Below are 15738 nucleotides of genomic sequence, written 5' to 3' on the forward strand. Positions count from 1 at the left end.
AGGACAACCCACAAACACACCAACGCAAAAGTGCATTCTGCATCAAAAGAACCTTCCAACAGTACTTTAAATCGTTGAGTATGCCATGTATGCTGTTCATGGTGTTTCGGATTTTTAAATCTGTAGATGAAACCACAGCTGGCTGTGGTCATGAGAGCTATTTAGCAGTACTTTCAGTTGGCATGGTCCTTTAAATATCCTGTACAAGGTGGTTCGAACTCTGTTAAGTTTGTGGGTAAAACCCTAGTGTCTGGCCATTCAAATAAAAGCTATTGAGCAATACTTTCAGGTGGTACAGTTAATTCTGCTGTACACGGTGGTTCTAACATTTGAGTCCGTGGACGAGACCCAATTGTGTGACCATTCAAATGAAAGCTGTCGATGATAAGTTGAAAGAAGCTACACAATTTTTTACGCAAAACACCATTTGAAATCACAAGTTTAATTTCAAACATGGAGTGACGAAACTTACCAAAATGGGTAAGAAGAGGATCAGTTACAGCTATATAAACGTAGTTAGAATAGCAGAGTCTTTATATAACTGAACACGTTTTCATCGCTAAGCACGTCATTATGCTTCAGAGATGGATACTGCTTCAATGTGACGTTATATGGCTGCCGCTGACTCCACTTACTGCAGGCCTCCAGACTGCGTCTATTAACCGTGCCATCTCCGTCACCATACACCACGTGTGGTCGAGCATCCGGGAACTTCTTTTCGCCGAATACGAACCTCGCTGCCGTGTTCACACCAGTTCCATACAAACAGTGCACGGTTACATTTGGAGAATGCTCCGTTAGTGGGTATGTCAGGTTTTCCACCATTTTTCGCAGTGTTATTCCAAGTGGGAACCCGATATCTTTAAAGAAATCAGCATAGTCGTTAACGGTGTATACACGCTCTGGTGTTTTTACTAAGACTTCATCCGCTGACCATAACTCGCGGCTCGGAAGCAAGTATACGTTGCTCGAGTACGTGCGTTGTTCGTCTCTGAACTTCAACGGGCTCACGGGGAATTTGAGGATGCCGGGAGTAATTCCGGAAGAATACAGTTTGACTGTCGCTGCAAAACCGCCCCAGACTCCTAGCGAGGCAAAAATTGAAAAAATTGCAGAGTTTGAGTGGTTTCTTATGAGTAAAAGTAGTGGCCATGCAAACACAGTTAAGGCAAGACATCCAAGAGCCAATCAGAACTCGACGAAAACACGCAGCAAGCGCGTGGCAAACGTGGGAAAATGTGCGTAAACCAAGTTATGATTGTTTTTTTTTTTTTGCACCTGATTGGTCTAAAAAGGTTAGCAGGTTTGCTCTGATCCATAACATTTATTTAAAGCCACTACAGTTCGACCTCTATTAAGCGGCCACCCTCGGGACTTTGAAAAGTGGCCGCTTAATAGAGGTTGGCCGCTTAATAGAGGTACAATATAAATTGGATAGGAACGGCAGTAAACATGATTTTATTGACTCTTTATAGCAAAATGCTTTTAAAAAGTGAAAATATATGAAGATAAATCCAAAATTCATTGTAACAAAACATCAAGTGCATTTCCAGCCCATGCATAGTTCTAGCTCTAACACAGAGGGCACGTAGTTGAAATGTACAGTATTTCTTTGGGTTGAGATGTACAGAAAAACATGCAAAAAATCGTTGGCAAGTTTCTTAGGCCTTTTTGCATCAACAGTTAGTATGTGAAAAAATTTAGCTCAAAATATTTCACGGACGATATATATCATCTGTCACCATTTCGCTTGGAATTATAATTTGCTGGCCGCTTAATGGAGGTAAAAAAACATATAAATAATACACTTGAGACAGCAAAAAGGTGGCCGCGGCCGCTTAAAAGAGGTGGCCGTTGAATAGAGGTATCAAATACAGAAGCTTAGTGACAAATAAATCGGGACCGATTAATGGAGGGTGGCCGCTTAATAGAGGTCGGACTGTAGTTTCCGATGTTATAATTAAGATAACCACGTCCCACGTGTTTTTGCAACCAACCATAGAGCTACTTGCTTATAGAAAACCACCACAAACAAATAAATTAAATACTTTTGCCATAAAACCTTTTAACAAGTTATAAAATAAAATATTTTAAAGGGGGTCATTTTAGATTCTCAAAACTGAGGCCCTTAAGCTTTAGAGATTTTCAGTTTTTCAATTAGTCCTATGGTGTTTGATTGAAATGACGATTGTTAACTGATAGTTTTAGTCGCATAATTACAAGGTTCTGGAAACAACAACAATTGTTGACAATTGTTAATAGTTTTAATAGCATAAATATAAGGTTTGGAAAACATTCTTGGATCATACAAATAGTTTGATTTTGAGAATAGTACTCGTTAGGAAGTAGGATGACCAATTATGTCGTGAATGGAAGTAGACTTAATGAACAAACTTGAAAACATGAGACGTAATGCTATCAAATACGAGAAGCAAATGTTTCATCACATTTCCAAACACGGCGAGGAGAGTTGAAAATACGACGCGCAGCGGAGTGTTTTTCGAGAAATTCGAGGTGTTTGGAAATGTAACGAAACACTGTTTCAAGTGTTTGACATATTTTCTCAATCGAAACTTAAACTAAGGAGAAAGTTGAGAAATAAAATCACAAAAATCTATGCTAGTTTAGAACACATTTTTTTAACATTTTCACGGTTATGATTTCTCTTTTAAGAATTACGGTTCAAAGTTTAGAACATCAGTAAGGTTTCTTTGAAATTTTACGGTTTGCTTTTCGGTCATTTTACTAATACCTCGCCATAATGGAGTCGTTCCTTACCTGAGAGAGTAATCCACTGCAGAATATATTTATCCTTCCAGTCTTTAGTTTGCTTGTTCAGGAAAACTAAAGTATAAGGACATCCGAAGCTGTGGCCCATCAAAGTGATTTTCTTGTTGCCATTTGCTGAATAGGTGTCTTCGATCAGTTTCTTCAGTTTTGTAAAATACTCCGGCGCTGATTCTAAAAAAGAAATAAAAAAATGGAAGTTCGTTGAGCTCATATTCAACTCACGAAAGAAAATATTGAAAGAAAATGTTTAGTCTCCTCAGTGAATCAGGACAGTATCTTCTTGTTGACTAATAATAAGTCTGGTCTAATAAGTCAGTTGATGTTTTAATTTTCTTTTTGAAAAAATATCTAACGTGGAATTCCACTTAGCTAAAAGCCACTTTACAGGAAGCCCACAGATAAGTAAACAAATTAACAAAAGGGAACATAAACTAAGTTTAAACTTAGTTAAAAATCAGGAATACTTAACGTGCTTCTCTTATCTCAATTAACTTCATCCCAAAGGGCTTTGCCCTTGAAAATTGGGAGAGGCGTTCATTCCTAAACGTCATTTATGACTTTCATCGCGCGCCAAGCACGCACTGTTCACGTGCTACTTACCAGGCCCATACCGGAAGTCGTACGGAGCCCCTCTGACGCTCACACCTCGTTCGTATCCCCAAGAAACCAGCCTGTCCACCATTGGTACAAAATACTTTACCAAGTTGTCGGTGTCCAAGTATTCTATTGAACTGGTGTCACCAAATCCGGGAACTCTCGTTTCCACGCCAGGCGCGTTCTTCATAGTCTTGGTGCCTTCGTCATACACAAGCCTAAATTTCATTGGAGGAGTGGGAACAGCATTGCTTACTACGATTTCCAGTTGAGTGCGACGCGAACAAAGTTTGGTGACGAAGTTTCAACATAACAACGGCATTGTTGTCAAGGGCAAACTTCTCTGTTACCATTGGTAACAAATTTGTTTTTGTAACTGTCTTGCTCGACAATCTCGATGCTTAAATAAATACAAACACTACAAATATCGTCAGCAACACTTTATTACGCTTTCAAATAAAAAATATATACACAGAGACAACGATAAAAGAAACAAATAACGAAATATATTATGCCTTAGCTGTTTTATATCGACAGTAACAGATCTGTGTTGAGAGTTGACGTCATGTTTAACGTGCGTCACTTTACCTTCCTCGTTAGAGTTACTGTTCAACTGAAATTTCATCGTTTTCCAACTCCAGGGATTTTCTAGCAGCTTTAAGAATTCCTTCAGCTTTAAATAATATATCTTTCTCAAGTGCAAAATGAATAATTCGCGAACTGAAATGAAGAACATTTAGCGCTTCGTAAAGCTGACAAAAGCTAACACCATTTCGGATCGAAATTTCAAAATATTAGCCAATCAAAAAATTGCTCAATTAAAACTGACGCCATCTTGGATCGAAATTAGCCAATCAAAAAATTGCTCTGTTTCCCGAGAGGTCCTCCTTGTATAAAAGAACAATGGCGGTCAGTACCTGTTTACGACAGTTACCAATGGAAACAGAGAAGTTTGCCCTTGACAACAATGCCGTTGTTATGTTGAAACTTCGTCACCAAACTTTGTTCGCGTCGCACTCAACTGGAAATCGTAGTAGCAACCCGACCTTTGAGTGAGAGCGAGGCTAGATTTGACTTAGTTTTAATGGAAAACTTGCCGAATTTTGTGTATTTTAAAAAAGCATAAAAATAAAGTTGTCATGTTTAAAACTAAGTTCTTGTACATAAAATCTCATGCACCCAAAGGATGCTCCTAGCGCAGTTCGCAATAAACGTCACTCATTGACTGGGTCAGGCAATCTTTGAAAAGAAATCAGTGATAGGTACGAGGCGGCACGAGAGAAAGTTTCGTTTATCAATATACAGCGCTTACAAGAGGAACGCAACCAATATGGAATTAATCAAAAACATTTTCTGAGGAAGAACCGACGTCATCATAAGGAAAAGTGGCGTCGGGGAAGGGGGCAAGGCTTCTTGAGCTAATTTTGAAGCATAGTTATTTCTATTCGCGAAAATGTTTCCGTCACCTCATGTTATCCGCCCAACAGTCTATGGCATAAGGTAGAAGCGAGGATTTCTTGAACCATAATGTGACGAAAACTGAAGTTGTTTTGGAACAGTACCAGTGCAAAAAACTTGGTTTGTTGAGCTTTGCTTCCAGTTGACTTCCCCCTGTACCTGGCACTGAGGAGAGAAACAGAGAGATGAAGTCCTTCGGCGCATAGAAAACTTTTACACTACCTAAATTTTTAAAATTCGTCGTTCTTAGAGCAGTTTTCAATTGAGTGTCGTAAAACCAAAACCAAAGTAATTTCTCTGGCCAATCACAAAGGACACAGACAATCCAGTGAACCAATCAAAACTCGAAGCAAATACATGTAGCCGGCACGAAGCGCGGGAAAACGTGCGCGAGCGAGACACGATTGGTTTTGGTTTTAGTTCTGATTGGCTTAGAAAGTGGCGCGAGATTTTTAAGCCAATCACAAAGCGTAGTAATGCAAAACCAAAGCAAACGCAATTTACTTTCGACACTAAAGTGAAAACCGCTCTAATCCCTCTTAATCTTGCCCAATCTTAACCATTCTTGTTCCTTTCTGGTTTTTATTACCTCTTTGGTATTTTTTACCTTAGTAAAATGACTTTCTATTTTACATTTCCAACGTCCTAAGCGGCCTTGACATCTACATCTTGCACAAAACCATCGCTCACAATGTTACGAAAGCTGCAAATAAGTTCATCAAAACACACGAAAGAAGTTTAAAAACCTCACAAATAACACTGTTCTCCCGTTCACCTCAAACGAAGTTGTCACAAACCTCTCTTCGTTTGTTTTCACCACTGAGTAGTTAGATGCGCTCAAATATGGCCTGACACACTCAATCTGCCCACCGTCTATCAACAAGACCGACATTTTTACATGCTTTGAACTGATCAGTCGAAGGCTGATCAAGAATCTCAAGGAAAGCAAGGACACTGGGAGGGTAGTCACGGAACTGTCACATCTTGCACACCTCCTTTTCGTCCGATAGTATCTTCCATTGGGACGTACAATTACAACCTAGCACAGTTTTTAAGCAACCTCCTCCAGCCTCACATTCCTCCTCAATATGCAGCCACGGACACTTTCACATTCGTCCGTGAAATTAATGGTTTTTCTATGAAAGGGATCATTTGATGCTGAAAGTCTTTTCACAAACATCCCTTTGGATGAATGTATTGACCTGGCGGTAGATCACATCACCAAAGGAAGGGAAGGATCAAACTAACCGCCACTGAGCTCAAGAAACTATACAATCTAGCGACGGCGGAATCTCATTTCTTATTCAAGGGAACATTTTACGACCAAATTGATGGTGTAGCCATGGGCTCCCCTTTAGCCCCTGTTCTGGCCAATCTTTTTATGGGACACCATGAAAAGATATGGTTGGAGCAGTACAACGACTCTCAAGTGTTATTTTACCGTCATTATGTAGACGACACATTTTGTCTGTTCCACTCCGAGCGGGATTTCAACCTTTTTTCTGACTTTATTAACAGTCGACACCCTAATATTCACTTTACTGTAGAGAAGGAAGTTAACCACGTCCTGCCCTTTCTTGATGTCCTCAAAGACAACAAAACTCCACCCTTTTCCGTTACTTCCACTTATCGGAAAAAGACCTTCACAGGTGTACTGCTCTCCAATTTTTTGAGTTTGACACCCCTCAGCTACAAAATTGGGCTGGTCAACACCCTTATTGACAGGGCTTTTAAAATAAACAACACTTGGTTAGGTTTTCATCATGATATCCAGAATTTGTTTGTTATCATGCACAAGAATCTATATGCTGAGCACGTTTTAAATAAGATGATTAACAGTTATATAACTAAGGCGGTAGAAAGGGACGGCGCACGACCTATAAACGTTGTCGAACAACAAGAATCGCTGACCTTTCACTTCAAGTTACCTTATATTGGACGGTTCTGTGTAGCACAACATAGGGTACGCAAACTTGTAAACAGATTTTGTAAGCCCATTGATATCAAACTTGTTTTTCAACTTTTTCAAACATGTTCCAACTACGTTCGGCCATATGCACGTGTCAAGCATCATGTTCCAACTACGTTCGGCCAGCGGTTCATCAAAGCAGTCGATTGTCGATCGTGGACAGTTCGAAAGTTCCATAATGATTGTGAAAGTGGCTTTTTTCAATCGGAATCCTCATATTTAACTAAATCCTAACAATTCATCACTGTAACTCATATATCCTTCTAAAGAATAGTATTGTAATCGTAAAAAGCTACCTGGAGAAATTGAGAAATCCTCGTGCCGTTTCGGTACGCTCTCGTTCTTACTTCGTGCTTCGGAAAGTCTTACTTACATTACATTACACTTACTTACCCAGACCGTAGCAAAGTGGTTACCTTGGTAACAACAAAAACGAAACCTTTCAACCTCCCCTCCCTCCAGAAAAAATACCGAAAATTGCCAACTGAATTTTAAACACGAAAATACAACATAAATACAAGTGCGGTGACCGACTACAAAGCTTAAAGTCGACACCAAAGTTCTGTCTCAACATCTTAGCACTTCGCGCCATATTTCAGAGAGGGTCTGGATGGGGTTAACTGACAACTGACAAATGGCCAAAATTTTAAATGACAACTGACAAATGGCGTAAAATTTAATAAAATTTGTAGTGGGTTTTACTGACAACTGGCAAAGGACTTGATTGTCCTTAATATCCTACAAAACACGTTGTAAATAACAATGTTTGACTCTTTTCGTCAAAAAATGTCAGAAATATACAGTAACGTTTTTATACTAAACCTTGACCAATCTTAGCAGCAGGATGCTAGTGTCATGTTTCGTTAATAATTTACCTTATGGCCCATTTACGTATTTCACCTATTTACGCTGGTCGCGCGCCAGCTAACACCATTGCTGCTATAAAATGTCGGCATTAAATACGACATTTAAACGACATAGAAGCTGTGAATACGGTTCACCTTGATGTATTCCTTGGCCCGAAGGAATTTGCCAGCAAACACGTGAGCTTGGAGATTTCGATTGGCACCAACGGGGCGTGCCTACACGTGCCTATTTTTTCGTACTGTGAATCATTCGGGAACGGTAACCTTAACAACTCCTGGGTTACTCTTTAGACTAACGTGACTTTGGGTGTAAACTTCATGATCAGTAAAGTAAACATTCATAAGACTTCGCGCCAACATTGTAAATCTTTGAAAGACATCGAGTCGACTTCGGAAATGTTCGGAAGACCTCGCGCCAACTTCGGAATACGTCGTCTCAACTTCGGAAAGAAGAGTGGAGGTGGAGCAATCGTTCAATCACAATCAAGTTGTTTTGTTGAGTGTACTATAACAATGATATCATTATGGTGGCCCTGCGCATAACTAAATTTTGAAGCGTTGCGCGCATGCGGTGGTGCAAACTACCGAGCATGCTTCCTTTTGGGTGTCACTCGGTGGTTATCGTTACACGTCACATTTAAGTAGAAGTAGCATTTGTTAATAAAGAATGTCATAAGAAACATAAAAGGCTACTTGCAATGATATCAACATCAAAATTGGGAAAAAATAAGTTATAATGTTATCAATATCCCAATCAATGATATGATTCACCTTATATGTGCTTTTCTCCGACTTTTGAGCTAAATTTTGGGTCAAAAAGAAGTAATTAAGCTACATGGTTAATTATTAACTGTCAATTAACTGACAACTGACAAATGGCCTAAAATTTAACTGACAACTGATAAATGGCCAAAATTTTAACTGACAACTGACATTTGTACACCCCCATCCAGACCCTCTTCAGATGATCTCCGAGATACGGGTCAGATGTATTTGTGATATACAGTAAAAACCCGCGAGTAAGAACCTGCATTTCCCATAGATAGCCCAAACAGGCTCTTACATAAATGGTTAAGAAAAAAATTACATTGTTGCTAATAGAATTTTTAGTAGTATTCCGCCTTTTTCTTACAAGAAATTTGCATACCAAATAAGTGTTTATGGAAAAAGGACTACAATAGAAACTATTAAAGTACTAATCACATTAGTTCTGACAGTCAGCTTCAAAGTATCAATATTATTTTCGTTGTCTGCTGTATTAGTTACACTCACTATTTACCGTGCAAACTACAAGTGACTGCAAGAAACACCCCGTCACAGTGAGAACAAGTCTACCACACATTTGTTGCTAGAGGACCTATCTCAAAAAAAGTGTATTACATACTGTATGGTTTTTGTTCAAATGTTCATCATTCTACAGACCCTTCCATATGATGATAGCCATGGAGACATTCACAATCACATATTTAATATTAGTAACCTTTTGATTACACATATGTGACTGTATCAACAATGATATATTATGATTTACAACATTGGTATTTACATTACGACTAGACTGATAAAGTTCCTAGGTGTAACAAAGAGGATCCAGACTGTTGACTTTCCGTATTTTCCTAAAAGTAAACATTTTTAATTGATTTTAGCGATTAAGAACCTGTTTCCAAATTTTTTTTTAATTTTATTTTAGCCTAACAGGTTCTTAAAAATTAAGTTCTTACTCGTGGGTTTTTACTGTATTGGCGCGTTTACATGATCGTATATGGTACCCGATGTTTGGAAAACTAATTAAGAGTTGAAGTATTTTCGGAATTTTAGACCAAAAAAATCAGTCACATCCTTTATGCTATGTGAGCTCGTGCTTGGTTTGTCACATTACATGAGATAACACTACAAAAAACTGCTAGCACAATCGATAAAAGCCGGAGAGTTGATATTCTTTAAAGCGCGCTAAGAAATTATTATTTTCAATTGACAGGCGAGCAAGTTACCCGGGTGACCATTTTAAGCTGTCTGGTATCATTTTTCTGAAAACTGGCGCATCGAATCAAACCCTTTTAAAATTTCTCGTTTATGACTGGAAAATACCTAAAACTAATATGATCCGTTTTTACGTGATTAAAATTTGACTAAATTGGTAGAAATTGCATGATTACATGATGGCCGGCTCCATGATGGCCGGCTCTGGAACTAGGAAGATGGTACCTTATTCTCCTTTATTTTCGCGGGTCCTTAAATTCGCGATTTTAAAAAATTGGCGAACTTAAATACCCGCGAAAAATAACGACCGCGAATTTTAATGTCGCGAAATTTAATGGACGTAGAAAAAATAATGTAACTCTGTTTTCAAGGGTCTAAACAATTTTTTCACAAGATGTTACAAGGAGCTATCATCTTATAACTTAAGATGTTAATCAGTGTCAAGATTCGCCGTCAAGTTTTTCTTTGACATCCGCGCGAATAATCATCTCCGCACAGTTCCTCCAATAAATCCTTTGTACAGTCGTCAAATTGACCATTCTTTTCCGTACAATTTTTGTAAAAAAGAAAAAATAAAGACATTGAATCGTCAATTTCGCAAAATTAAATTCCCTGCAAACACATTTTTTTCTCCGCGATCGCGAAATTAAAGACTCGCGAAATGTGCCGAGAAAATTTTCGCGAAATTAAAGTCCCGCGAAAATAAAGGAGAATAAGGTACAGGGGTTTCGCTAATAATAATAATAATAATACATAATATTTTAAGAGGAGGCCTCCAATCACCTAGGGGTGGTTTTCAGGAGGGTCCTCTGAAAAAATAAATGTTTAACCTTAAAATACATTAAAATCTAAAATATAATAAAAAGATAAAACCTATGCGGTACGCTAACTAAGATTAAAAATTAGAGCAAGAATTAAAATACTACTAACTAAGGTTAAAAATGATTTAATAAAAACTGTTTCAGTTTGTATTTAAAAATAGTTTTCGGCATCAGTTTCTTTAAAACACTAGGTAGTGTGGCCCAGTCATTAATGGCTTTATAAAATGTTTTGCATTTTCCCCATTCCGTTCTTGGCCTACTGACTTTGGGCATGTAGCCATTTCGGGTATTATAACCGTGTTGTTGGTTCATGGTGGATCTGAAAACACCGAAATGTTCGGGGATGCTACCTTTCATTGCATCTTGCACAACACAACACCGATGACCGAACCGCCTCGCATTTAAAGACACCCACCGCAACGACGTCAGGGCCTCGCTAAATATTGGAAGGGTGGTCTAATTAAAAATATATTTAAGCTATAGCTTATAAACTTAGATTTTACGGATTTTATTTAATTAGAAATGCATGCAAAGAAAGAGTAATTACCAATTATCACTGGTGTTTTGACCTCGTTCGCTGGAGACGGTGAGCTTTCCTTTGGTGTAGTCCAAAATCCCAAGAGAAAAAAGGGAAGGGAGATCAGCGCTACCGCTTGAAGAAAATCCTTCCTTTGCATTTTGGACGTGGATAAAGTGTTAATTGTGGCCTCTGTTACACAGCTTTTGTGTCATAAATAATGAGTAGGCAAGATAAGTAAAAAAAAAAAACGTCAAACCAATCACAGGCTAGACCACAGGCAGGCAAGTCTCTGTGTTTGAGGCCGTGTGACGTAAGCTGGGGGGCGGTGACGACTATCGAGGAATTAACGGCCTCAAAACGCCATAAAAACACAAAATATCACACAAAAGATGAAAGGTAAGTGAACTTTATTTATCTAGCTTACAGTAGATCGAAGTTTGGGATAAAAATATGCGAAATTCAGTATTTTATGGAGCATTTCTCACGATCAGTTGACTCAAGCGGAGGTCAATCGTTACAAATGACAGTGAATGTATGGGATCAAATAGCGCATACCGTGACGCTTACGTCACACGGCCTCAAACACAGAGACTTGTCTGCCTGTGGCTAGACATATTCAGCTAGGTATGTCAAATCCGTGTACCTTTGTGCCAACAAAAAATGAAATTGAAATGTATTTTCATTTTTCGTTTTTCTTCCGCGATGTAAAATCCTTTTTTTTTTCAATGAAAAACGACATCCGACTTTCTTTTTGGTTTTTCAAATTTCTTTGCCTGCAAAACGGAATTCGAATTCACTTCATCCTTTTTGTTTTTCGTTTTTCAATAGCTCTAAAAAACGGATTTGAATTTTTTTTTTTCGTTTTCGTATGGAATTTGAAAAACGAATTTAAAATTCGTTTTTCGTTTTTCCTTTTCGGCCAAAAGCATTGAAACTGATCATCTTTGTTTTGGAAAATGCGTGTACCTTAGTGCCAACCGATTTTCAATTACATAGGAAAATGAAATTCAAAGGTATTTTCGTTTTTCGTTTTCCTTCCCCGCTGTAAAAATGGAATTAAAGTCTTTTTTTCAAAATTTGTTTTTTTTTTCACCCATGAAAAATGACATCCGACTTTCATTTTCTTTTTTAAATGTTCCTTACACGACGGAAAACGAAATTCGAATTCACTTTATGATTTTTGTTTTTCGTTTTTCTATATCTAAAAAAACGGATTTGAATTTTCTTTTTGTTTTCTAGTTTTTGGATGGAATTTGGAAAACCATCTGAATTTAATATTCGTTTTTCGTTTTTCCTTTTTGGCCAAAAGCATTGAAACTGACAATCTTTGTTTTGGCGGGAATATTTAAGAAACAAAATGGCGGCGTTAGAAGATGCTCTTGATAAAGACTTTTGTCCACGGTTTCTTATCGAACAGAGACATACTTATGAAGAGCTTGTCACTGAAATTAAGACTCGATATCCGAATCTATCTTAGCTGTAGTTAATGAAGCGTTGAAAGGTTTTGAAATCACCAAGGAATCAGGAAAAGAATGCCGACTTCGGATGGAGTGCTCGATATCGCAGTACGAGCCGCCGTATCGGAGGTAAGGATGTGTTCCAAATTTAGAATAACAGTCATGAATACTTATGTGGGTATAATAAAGCGAAAACAAAGCGACGAAGGTGCTCACAGCGCACGGAAAAATGTTTGCAACTCAAAAAAGTAAACTGTCATATGAAGAAGTAAATTGTAGTTATACCCACATAAGTATTTTTTGACTGTTTGAAACACCACCACCAAAACAAAGATTGTCAGTTTCAATGCGTTTGGTCGAAAAAGAAAAAAAGAAAAACGAATTTTGAAAGTTGTTTTCCAAATTCCGTAAGAAAACAAGAAACGACAACGAAAATTCAAATCGGTTTTTTGGCTAAAAACGAGAAACGAAAAGCATGAAGTGAATTCGAATTTTATTTTCCTCCAGGCAAAGAAAATTGAAAAACGAAAAGGAAAGTCGGAAGTCCTTTTTCATGGCGAAAAATGGATTTTGAAAATGGGACTTCAATTCCATTTTTACAGCGCGGAAGAAAAACGAAAAATGAAAATACATTTCAATTTCATTTTCCTACACAATTGAAAATCGGTTGGCACAAAGGTACACGGATTGGTTTGCTCACATTAATCTCGTACCCAGATCTTCTCAACCCTCGGAGAGAACATCTGGTAAAGTCGGATTTTGCTCGCGTCAAATGTGTCAGAAATGTGACACACGACGCAACTACGCATGCTCGGCAATTTAGTAGATGAAAAGCTCACTTGGCCGCTGTAAATAGCTAATTAAATAGATTTAGCCAAGCCTAAAAGCGGAGCTCCCCGGTAATTTACTTTGCCCTTTATTAAAATATCTGAATTCACTGACCGTAGGCATAAAAAATAGTTAATGAGCCCGCAATCCAATAGAAAAACCATTTTTCGGTCAGCGGTCAACTTTATAAAAAACGCGTTACCTCGATGAGTTATACACCTGAGCCCGCGATATGATCACGTGATACTGGTCAGCGGATACCTTGTATTCACAGCTGTCAATTGACCATAACTTGGATGCCCATTAACAAATAGATGAGTGTTTATCTATTTCTGAAGTGCGCAACACCGTACGTACGCCGTACGCCGTACGCGCCCGCGAGCCATGCCGCTAGCCATGATGACCATGAAAACTCAAGTTCATGGTTTTCCTATTTCTGTGAATTTTCTATGGGTATGGGGCTCCGCTCTGCGGCCCTTCGGGCCGCTGTGGAGCTCCGCTATGAACTTCTTTCCTATACAAGGAAATACAAGTAACACAATTTTGAAATAGAGTTGAGGAAGAAAAAAGCCGCCAGTCGTGTTTTTGCTGATAAATTAAAACACTCAATCCAGCCTTCAACGGTGGGGAAAGCGCACGCTATGTTTAACGCGTACAAGCTAGCTGTACGCGTCAAGTACGCGTCAGATTTTGCCCATCTTTTTACCCACGAATATCGTCATTTTAAAACTTTTTGTTCTAACAAGCTTGAACTACAAACTGTATCTATAGCTTATTCGCATTAGTAACGTTCAAAACACGACGCGTTTGTAGAAAAGCCTTTAAAACCAAATATATTCCTACTAGCTAACACACGGTGCGCGCGTGCGAAACAAAGTTTGCATCATCCGCGCGCAAATGCTGAAGCTGTTTGTATAAAGGCCTGGCAAAACGAGGAAACATGTTTCCATAAACACCCGTAGCGCATGCATGTTTCCCCAATGTTTCCCAGTTTTGCCACTCGGGAAGCATTGTTTCCAGGGTCAAATTTGTTTCAAAGAAGCAAATTTTGCTTCTGCTACACGGTGGAATCATTTCGTGTTTTCGCGAGGCATGGAAGCATGGCAAAACGAGGAAACAATTATGGATGTTTCTGGAAACATGTTTCCTCGTTTTGCCGGGGCTTAAAGGCCTGGCAAAACGAGGAAACATGTTTCCAGAAACATTTATAGCGCGCGCATGTTTCCTCAATGTTTCTCAGTTTTGCCATATGGGAAACATTGTTTCCAGCGCCAATTTTGCTTCCAGGAAGCAAAATTTGCTTCTGCTACACGGCAGAAACATTTCGTGCTTCCGCGCGGCATGGAAACATGGCAAAACGAGGAAACAATTATGGAAACATGCAGGAAGCATGTTTCTGGAAACATGTTTCCTCGTTTTGCCAGGCCTTAAGTAATACCCGATTCCCTCTATAGCGCGCGCCTGCAGGGAATCACGGTATCCACCGCGGTCAAACGACAGAAATATGCAAAAAATAAGAAAAGTACTGCAAAGATAAGGTTTTAATTTTCACAGTTCAAAGTTCGATACATAACCGGTATCCTAAGGGTTTACTAAGTTTTTGGAGCTTTACTAAAAAAGTTCTACGTGTTTGAAAATAGCGATAAGCGGACTTGTAGCTACTTGTCCGCGCCATTTGTCAGAGCACCTTTGGTTCGGATGCGAAACATTTAAAAAGTAAAAACACTCGTTTACCTGAGATAATGGGATTATGCTTTCACTCGGCAACTATTTTATCTATCCTTGGTCGTACTAACACTTCAATACGAACAAAAAACGCCGAAATGGAAAGAAAATCTGCCTGAGACGTTTGACCGCGGTGAAATCACGGTAGTTGTATTCATCATATTCATGCGCGAGACGCACGTTGCTGAGTCTCGCGCAAGTTTTGATGAATACAACTACCGTGATTCCCTGCAGGCGCGCGCTATAGAGGGAATCGGATATTGGACTACATGCTGTCCAATTTGGAAATAATTTGATGAAAAAAATTCCGAGGGCAGCCAAAATTGGACGAGGCCGTAGGCCGAGTCCAATTTGGCTGTCAGAGGAATTTTTTGAATCTAATTATTTCCAAATTGGACAAGCATGTAGGTCCGGTTACATATTAATTATATAGCTTGTAGTCAGTCAATCCAGCGTTAAACAATAAACTTATGTCCAGAACGGAAAAGCATTCAACAATAGTAGGCATAACACAGCACATGCAACTCACTCAAAGCATTGTCTTCACAAATAAAACTTAAACAAAACAATGCAATTTTATTCACCTGAGTTTGCGAAGCTTACTACAAAGTGAGTGAAAACACTGCATCAATCAATAAAAGTCGTAAACAAAGTGTCCAAAGAGCGTTACAACTTCTTGAAACTGACATTCTCCTTTCCACTATCTCGTTCGTACTTCATCGCCGTCTTT

General features: G+C 38.7%; 1 protein-coding gene across 1 annotated transcript; it reads right to left on the reverse strand.

Annotated features, from left to right (window-relative positions):
• Positions 1-516: 516 nt before the first annotated feature.
• Positions 517-4972, reverse strand: LOC144637162 (lysosomal phospholipase A and acyltransferase-like). The gene is made up of 4 exons (XM_078496300.1): positions 4851-4972; positions 3391-3602; positions 2779-2961; positions 517-1085 (listed from the first exon to the last, which is right to left on the reverse strand). Exons 1-4 carry the CDS (start codon positions 4853-4855, stop codon positions 517-519), a joined length of 969 nt encoding a protein of 322 aa, XP_078352426.1. The 5' UTR covers positions 4856-4972.
• Between the last annotated feature and the right edge of the window lie 10766 nt (positions 4973-15738).

The sequence above is a fragment of the Oculina patagonica genome, chromosome 13, assembly GCF_052425735.1.
Source record: "Oculina patagonica isolate OP01 chromosome 13, crgOcupat, whole genome shotgun sequence".
NCBI classification, from domain to species: Eukaryota; Metazoa; Cnidaria; class Anthozoa; order Scleractinia; family Oculinidae; genus Oculina; species Oculina patagonica.

Bases quoted from the DNA above. Each gene is read 5' to 3' on its own strand.
- LOC144637162 (XM_078496300.1), bottom strand. The intron at 2,962-3,390 runs GTAAGTAGCACG...TTTCTTTTTTAG, and splicing joins CGACTTCCGGTATGGGCCTG to AATCAGCGCCGGAGTATTTT. The intron at 1,086-2,778 runs GTAAGGAACGAC...TTGCCTCGCTAG, and splicing joins GCAGTGGATTACTCTCTCAG to GAGTCTGGGGCGGTTTTGCA.